Source organism: Liolophura sinensis, chromosome 3 (genome assembly GCF_032854445.1).
Source record: "Liolophura sinensis isolate JHLJ2023 chromosome 3, CUHK_Ljap_v2, whole genome shotgun sequence".
In the NCBI taxonomy this organism is placed as follows: domain Eukaryota; kingdom Metazoa; phylum Mollusca; class Polyplacophora; order Chitonida; family Chitonidae; genus Liolophura; species Liolophura sinensis.
This window is the reverse complement of record NC_088297.1, coordinates 7,414,254-7,423,539: the sequence shown is the minus strand read 5'-3', so window position 1 is coordinate 7,423,539 and position 9,286 is coordinate 7,414,254. Positions and strand designations below refer to the sequence as shown.

The window sequence follows — 9,286 nt, the reverse complement described above, 5'->3', positions numbered from 1 at the left end:
TTTCTCCTGGAGATCAGATTCTGGTTTTGTTTTCCTTACCTCAGGAACTGCTAAAAGCCATGTTTCATGGACCATATTAGGTGGTAAAATAAGTTAACGATGTTAATTACATTATAAGCACACCTGATCATAGAAAACCTGAAAGAGTATGTCACATTAATGTTCCCGAGAAGTACAATTCCCGTGACGCAAGTCAGTCAGTAGCTGTGTAGTGATTTATGTAGAAGAGAGATATATGGACTTAGTCCAAAGAGTTGTGGAGCATTCAAACTGATTCGTTAGATCCTAAGTTGGATAACTCATTTGTATTGAACAATTTAGATGAAGCGTTTAGACAACTTTCTAAAAATCAGAGACATTGTATTTGTAAGTTGATCGAGACTTATCCTAAGATATGTTCGAATGTACCAGGCTGCACTGATGCTGCAGTACATGATGTAGATGTAGGAGGGAATGTACAGAACGGCACCCCTACAGAGTTAACACTGGTTAAAGTTCGTTAACCAGGAAATACGGTACATGTTAGACAACGAGACTGTTTAAGCCTAAGCAGTGTGACTGGTTTTCACCTATTGTAGTTATCCCTAAAGCCATCGGGCTAAATCTCTAAGCCCAATGGTTCTAAGCGCCTATATGTGGATTACAGAATGATAAAAGATTATTAATAACATTGAAAGACTGTACACAGCGCTGTTAAGGATAATATTGTGGCTTACGTGCTGTTCAGAGCCCGATTGAAATTTGTACATGTATATTTTTTATGTATGTGCATGTATCCCTTATAACATCATTTTGTCATTATTGTATATATGTGTTATATTTAGTAATTGTGAAGATCACCGTACTTATGCAGGGTTATCTTTTCTTTAGACATTGTATTACAAATTTTTATTTTTTATTTTTCAGCGTCAGATCTACATGTTTTCCCTCTGTGTACCTTATAGCCTGCGCTGTATTTCGGTCGATCATTTTCGAGGCTTCGGTGTTCAAATAAGTTGTAAATAGGATATATATATATATATATATATATATATATATATATATATATATATATATATATATATATATATATATATATATATATATATATATTGTGAGCAGTTATTTACTCAAGTCCATTTGAGAGCAGTCACATTTACTCTCATTTAATGTGACGGGTTTTGCTCGGTTTGCTCTGGTGTTCGTGTAGGGTGCACAGTTACTGACCTTTCGAATCGTCCTTTTGACTCTTCCTCCGTCAATGACCTTGAAAACACGTTAGCCACATGACTTAAGTAACAATCTGTGTCTGCTCATTGACAATAAACTATTCTTCGGCCGTGGGTACAAAAATATAATGTATTTATTGGATTCATGTTTGAGATTCGTGCTTGAGAACATTCCACTTACACAACGGCTCCAAGGTGTATGGGCGAAGGGGATAAAAACTGGAGTGCTCGGAGCAAACCAGCTACCTGCTTTAGGCACAGAACAGTCCTCTTTACCAAAAGATTTAGCTCACACAGCAAGAGTTTGATTCGAGTCTGCGATCTCACTCGTCTTGGGCCCATCCGCTATTACGATAGACACGCCTTGACCTATTAAACTGAAAAGAGTCGGTGCAAAAAAAAATGAACAACAACAAAAAAATGAATAGAAAAAAAAGAAAAACCGGGAAAATTCAAATCGCACAGAAACAGGCCAATACTAATTTATTTATTCAATCTTTTTCCATTTCGTTCAATGTGTACATGTGCTTTTAAATTTTGGACGTGAATTAATATTTATTAAGTTAACAAGCACAAAGATTCACACACAATAACAGGTGTTCTCCAGACTAAGGAAACGTCACTACATGTCGACGTGTCTGAAATAAAGAACTAAAACAATTTGCTTCACAAAACACCGAAAATAAGCTAGCACACGAACAAAAACTATTAATTGCCTTCAAAGGATAATGTGCATTTTCTGAAAATACGCATTGAGATTTAGGAAAAATAAATGTTTAGATATTTAATAATGAAACAATTATAAAGGATCACTGCAACTAAATATAGACAGGAAATCGTCCCATTTCGGTACAGAGGTGAGGTGTAATCTTTTTCTTGCAGAAAAAACGAGGAAAACTTTCGTGAATCTGAAGTATAAGCCAAACAGTCTGAAGAACAATATCAGGCAATATTTAAATAACACACTGACGCGTGAAGAAATATGTTACCGGTTATCAGCTGACTGAAGTTGAGTAAGATTTTATAGAAATTTGGTGCGACTTGACTAAAATCCAGGCATGACTAGGACTGTGTGAATACTAGTTAACCAGAAAACATTAAAACGTTACCATCAAAACATTTTAAGATGTAAAAATATCTTCAAACTTTTGAACTTTTACACATCATTCATACATTAATGCAAAAAGTAATCCCTGCAAATAAGTAACGTAAACTCTAAGCATGAATCTAAGCAAACGTTCGAACAGTCCGTTAGTGAACTACTCCAAGGCGCTTGTCAATCTTTCCCAAAACAAATTCTGCTCGTGAGCGTTTTGAGGCCACACAAGGAAAGTGACCCGATGCCAGAGATTCATCAACGTTCTTGGCATGTCCCTTACAGGCACTTCTTCCAACAGAACACATATTATCACGTTAGCCCGACCCTCTTGCACCGACCGCATGCCTGCCATTTCTATTTCATACTCTCCCCACGTGCTTTTGATAAAATTGTTGCTAATAACAAGAATAACTTTACGACTGCTGTTAATGGCGTCTACGATGTTCTGCTGAATCACTTCACCCACTTCAAAGTCTCTGTGATGCAGACAAAGTCGTAGTTCAGGCGCCCCCTCCTCAAGATATGGTTGTAAGGTTTCGTAGACCCAGTCGTAGTCGTTATGGTTGTAACACACGAACGCATCGTAGTCATATTGTCTGGTCGGTAACATATCCGGGTTTGGTCTGCAGTTTGTGTAGAACCAGTAGTGGACGTTCCACCGATTTCTATAATAAGCTAGGATGACAAAAATCAACACGACCACAGCGAATATGGCCCCTACACCAACCTTCAGCCATGAGAGGCTGACGCAAGAAACAGAAAAGTCTTTATACTTCTTCATAAATTTTGTTATTTGTTCCTGCTGACCATTCGTCGTTGTACACAGGAATTCCGGACCAAAATCCACGACAAGGTTTGTGTTGTTCAGCCATCGTAGGAACACCAAGTTCTCACAGTCACAGACGAAAGGGTTGGAAATCAGTTTCAAATTAAACCCGGGCCTTTGTTGCTTTTGCTTCTCTAGTTCTTCAATTTCAGACTGAGTCAGATATTCGATGACATTGCTAGACAAATCTAAGTGGACTAAGTTGGTTGTCTTTAATACTTCCATAGGCAGACCGGTTAGTTTGTTATTGAAGAGTATCAGAGACGATAGTCTATGGTTGGTCAGAAATAAATCCTGTGGCACGGACGTGAGTTCGTTTTCTGACAGATCCACCTCTTGCAAGCTAACCATATTTCTGAAAAGAGAGCCCTTTTTAAAATGTCGCATCAGTCCGATATTAAACTTAGCCCGACGAGCAGAAAGGTGTGTCACGTTGACGAGGTTTAAAAACAGAGGAGGAGTTGCGATGGTACAGTTCCAACCTGAAATATTTAGAACACTTAGGGCGTGAAAATCTTGAGATTCAAATTGGCAGGACATGGGCAAAAAAGAGAGGTCGACAGTGTGGAGATTCAACCTTTTCGAAGAATGGACCGAGACGGAAAAAGAACTGTTTGTATCAAAGTTCTGTGCACTTACAGTATCGTGCGCGACCGCAGTATTAGTACTGATGTTCAGAAATTGAAGATTAGGAAAAGTTTTATCGTGCATGAGCTTAAGAATTAGTAGTTGCGGATCAGTGATATGTACAGACATGTCAAAGTGACGGAGACAATCCGGCCGACTAAACTGAACACTTCTGGGCATGAAGATATAGTTTTCCGACATATCCAGCGCTGTGACGCAAATTGTGTTCAAATACCGCGTGGAGAAATTGTTAGGCGAAAAATCACGTTTTCTTCTGCGTATGAAATTATTAGCGGCTTTTAAGCTGAGGACTGGAATGGTCTGGTTCTGAAGTCCATGTAAGCTTTGCAGAGCCCAGTACAAACCAAGCTGTTGGTTTCCAACCAGTTCTAAGGATTCCAGTTCGTGGAAGGGTTCAAACACATCTAACTGTATTTCTTTCAAACAGGAATACGCTAGACGAAAATGTTTGATACCTATATTTCTGAATGGGGAGAATGTGGCATTGTACATTCGTTTGACACAGCACTGTTTAGCGTGCTTCCTATTGGGTAATCCCCATCCTGATGACGATATAGTCGTTAGCTTGGTAAGATTCGTGAACTCGCTGGTGAAAGAGACATAGGTGGTTAAGTCCGTATACAGTTCTCTCAGGTTGGTCAAAGCGGCTACAGCTCTAGGGAATACAGACTCACCAGTCTGTTTTATGCACTTATTCTCCTCCATGTGCAGAACTTTCAGACTTGTCAAAGGCACAAAAAGCTGAGGTGAGTACGTGTTATCAGACAAAACAATCTCGTTGGAATTGATGTTCAGGTATTCGAGACGGCGGAGATTGGCGAACGCATGACTCTGTAGCATATTGATTTTGTTGAAAGATAAGTCCAGCCATTTTAAATAAACCAGGGTGCGAAACGTATAGCTGTAGATCTTGTGTAAATCGTTAAGGCTCAGATCTAACTTTTCGGTTGTTTCCGGAAAGGTTTCGTTTGGCACTGTCTTCAGGGATTTCTCTCTGCAGTCAACAAATGTCCTTGACCTCAACTTACAAGCATTATCCTTGTGAATCAGGCTATTGGATTTTCTGGGCACGTGCACACTCCAAGACACGACCGTGAAGAGTCCCAGAAGTAATACTACGGTCAAAACTGTGAGATTCACCATGATGCTACTTCATATGGACCATGTCATCATTTAGGTTAACAACGGAAGCTGTGCCTGGAATAAAAAAAAACGTCCAATTCAAGACAAACATTTCGCGTATTGTGTACAATCAATGCTTCGTTTCATGAAAACATGTTCAAAAGACGACTGATTCATCCCGCATTAGCAGTATATGGCCTAGACAGTTAATTGTTTGCTATAACGTTGCCGAAAAATTCGGCTAATAATTACATTGAATTACAGGACGTATCTTTGTACACTTATTATATTATTTGCAGAAAAGTACTGCTTTGCACTGTGGTTAGTTACTGAAAATTGATAACTAGAGCAAATAGCTGTAATTCTTTAACGATGGGTTAATGACCTTTAACCCACACCAAACGTTTCAATGTTGTACACTCGTAGTTTGGTTATAGTGAGTTGCATATATGCAAGTTTTTTTCGATTCCTTTGAGTATAAGAAATGTTTTCATTCAGTGAGTAAAAACTATTGGATTTAATTATTTCTTACAATATACACTCAACAAAAATATAAACATACGTAGCAAATATATATTGTATTCTCCCAGTATTAAATAACGTGTAAACTCAACAACTATGGCAAGTATTCGTTGTCAACTCCAGCTTCAATTTCAACCACATTTTCGATATGGCAACGTGAAAACAGTTTACACTCTTCGTGATGCTAACAATGACCACTTTTGGTACTGAATGTTGTGAACTGAGTTTACCGACCACTCTGTTTTCGCGTTGCCATAGCTCCTTATTTAATACTGAGACAAAACAAGACACAATTGTTTCGTGCGTTTACACTTTTGTTGAGAAAATGTTGATCTCACATGGGAGTTACAAGAGACAGCCATAGAATTCAACACTCCAAATATCCAAATTTTAAAACGAAATTAAACTTGGAGAGATTTTGATGAGATCTCTAGTGTAAACTTCACATTCTTTTAAGATACTAAAATATTATCTTTTTAATATTGATGTTACGCCTTCTGATATTAGAGGGCTCTGTATTCTTGCTAGTATACTGAATAGAATTCAATTGCAGCGCGGCTCAATGACCCAAACTCCTCTCATCAGTGCAATCACTTTCATTTCATATTCTGCTCATGCTGTCTTCTTAACCGACCGATCCTGGGAATGTCCGCAACAACCTGCGGGTGGTCGAGACTTTGCGCCGGGCTTTGACCAGTTCCCTCTCAACATAATGCTGCCTGACGCCGCGTACATGAAATACTCTTGAGCACGGTGTAAAACACCAAGGAAATAAACAAATCAGATCAATAGATTTTCCGTTACACAAAGCAGTCCCAACAGTAACATCATCATTAAAACTAAGTTGTTTACAGTATAGATTACTTTGACAAACTCACCCAATCTTTGATTTTTAAGCTGTTTTATTGCTTTTATCGCCATACTAATTGCACCTTCATCTCCCCTGGTCTTGTCAGTAGTCTTTTCAATTCACAGGATTTTCTACTGTCCTTCAGTCGACAAAAATAAAGGTCTGTCTGCTTTCAAAAATATTTTAATATAATAAACTTTAATAAAATAATTTAACTGTTGTCTTTAGTGTGCAGAAAATGGGCTGTGTATGGAGTAACAGTGTGGACAGTAAAAGTTTGCAGACGTTTTGTCTGTGCAAAATCCTAAAGTGCTATCTTCAGTACATAACGTTTAGTGTTCAGATAATTGCAGACGCTAATGCCGCTTATGTCAATATACATATACTGATTTCGGAGACCCATATGTCAGAGTTCCTGCATTATCTATCTGTAAGTACCTCACTCCGATGAGCCTTGGTTAAACAAAGCCACATTCAGTTTTTATACACCCGTTATAACCATGTGTTGCTATAATGATCCGTGACGTTAAATGATACGGATTCATTGTGATGCTTTATGCAATAAATGACTCTGTTGACCTCGTTAGACAAGGATGTGCGTGACCCAGTTACCCGTACAGGAGTTATTTCTCGTAACTACTGGCAAACTTGGGATCTGCTGCGGGCGTTTTTTGACATGCTACAAACGCTTTTCCCTTGGCGCCACGAGAAAAATATAAGCTATTTTTCATTTAATGCTGGATATGCCGACATGAAACCTCACTTTGAACCTCAACTTATTTTCTTTAGATTCATTTTACTGCATTGTGTGGGGTTAGTTGTTGTGGTAGGGTTTTAATCGATTAACGTGATTTCATAACCTGATGAGCAAGAGAGGTGCCTCGAACAATATATGACTCAATAAATTAAAATTGTTGTAAAAACGAAAAACCTAATCGATAGTTACAGATCGTAGAGGTGGTTGATAGATATTGTAGGGATATAATAGATACCCTGGTATATCGTAAGAGGTGTGAGAATTCGAGCTTTTAGAAACACAGACGAATTATCTTCTGTTGCATTTCAGATATTTCATCACACATACACAAGTAATTTTCCAGTTACTTCAAGCAGCACTTGTAGAATGAAAATATTATTTACTCTCATTAATTTTACACTAATTAGTTTTTAGTTAATCTGGGTTAATTGCTTGTTAATTTGTCTCCTACAATTTTATGGGTTTCTTTTTTACAATTCGTAAAACGATGCCTCTATTCTGAAAAATAGAACAGAATAATGTCTTCATTGAAAATACACGCCATGTTACGGGCTTTCGTACCATCAATGTGTTTATGTATGTCAAGTTTTCAACATTTAAATATTTGATAAATGATCTCTATGCGTACACATGAGCATTCTACACAATGTGTGGATTTTAAAGCATCTACGAGGTCAGGTTCAATTATATTATGGTCAGGCTGTTTACATATATACATAGCTAATATTTCCAATTAATGTTTAATAACACAAAGTGAATATTATGTAAGCATCCAGTGCTAAGTACAGTATCATGTCGCATAAAATTTAGAAGAGACCTCCGTGGCCTAGGAAGTTAGCAGTTAGCACGCTAGCGTGGTACAATGACCCAGGAGCCTCTCACCAGTGTGAGTTCTCATGCTGGCTTCCTCTCCGGTCGTACGCGAGGAAGTGTCTGCTATCAACCGGTGGATGGTATTGCTCTGCCCGGTTTGCAGCCACCATAATTCTGGCTTTCGTCGTACAAGTGAAATATTATTGATTACGATATAAAACACCAATCAAATAAATAAATGAATAAAATGTAAGATACTTACGCAATAATATCATTGTTTGCATGTGTTTTAACTCCGGTGTTTTTTTTTTTTTAATCTCTTTATTGTGTCTAGCGCGATACTTTAGAACGTGATACTAATATAACGGGGTTTTCAGGCGGAGAATAACGGTCTTCGCCAAGTAACTGTAAAACGTCCTGAAAAAAGCTTCACGCAAATTTCACACATGCTTCAAACATTGTTATGCGAAGTGTGCTGTACCTGTCACTGAGCCCAAATACGAAGTCTCCGAGCAATTGACACAGCTGATTTTGTTTTTTACTTGTATCTACACGGGCAATTGCAGGACATAAAACTAATTCGTGCACAGCCCGTACAAACTGTATACCGGCTGTGAATAAACAAAGGTATTACGTTTCACTAAACTTCGTATATCATGGTCTATAAAACCAGTCACTGCGTTTATTTATTTATTTGGTTCTCATACATTTATTTATTTCACTGTTGTTTAATCCCGTACACAAATATTTCCGCACGATATGGCTGAAATATTGCCGAGGTGGCGTTAAGCCATAATCATTCATTCATTCATTCAAATATTTCCATTTATACAGTGACTTTAAGCTCGTCTGTTCGAAGTGAGGGGAGGTAGTGTGTATGTGTGTTGGGGGGGGGTGCTGTTGTTGTTGGGTTAAGCTTTTCAGAAAGCTGTATAGTGGGCTCTTACACATGGATTGAAGGTTACTCTCTATTTTAGCTCCCTACTCTAAGGCATGGTGTGCGAATGTACATACTCAGATGGAAAACTGAGCTTTCCGGCGACAACAACGCAGTGTTCAGATCAGCCAGGCAGCAGAAAGACCTCTCATCCCGTGTATTCTATACCTGCAAATCGCCTAAAAGAAAGCCAACGGAAAATTGAGAAAAGCAAGACTTCAATTCTTTAACACACGTATAGGCCTACATAAAAATATTTTCTTGTCTTTCTGCTAGAGCCGAGCACTTGCTTAAGGGTATTCATCGTCCTTTTGTATAACCTCCAGTTACAAATAGGCAGCAAGTGTGTTACTCAACGGCACCCTTTCTGTCCAGCCCAATCACCACCACCCCAACATACGTACACAGAAAAAGATGAGAGAAGAATAGGCATATACTTAATGACTCAATGTGAATTGGCAGCGGTGCATACGTACACATGTAACACTTCAGTAGCCAGGCCGG

The 9,286-nt window shown here is 38.4% G+C and overlaps 1 protein-coding gene across 1 annotated transcript; it reads right to left on the bottom strand.

Annotated features, from left to right (window-relative positions):
• Positions 1-1,674: 1,674 nt before the first annotated feature.
• Positions 1,675-4,967, bottom strand: LOC135463786 (toll-like receptor 4). The gene has a single exon (XM_064741219.1). The coding sequence runs from the start codon at positions 4,922-4,924 to the stop codon at positions 2,468-2,470; it is 2,457 nt and encodes an 818-aa protein (XP_064597289.1). The 5' UTR covers positions 4,925-4,967; the 3' UTR covers positions 1,675-2,467.
• Positions 4,968-9,286: the final 4,319 nt, after the last annotated feature.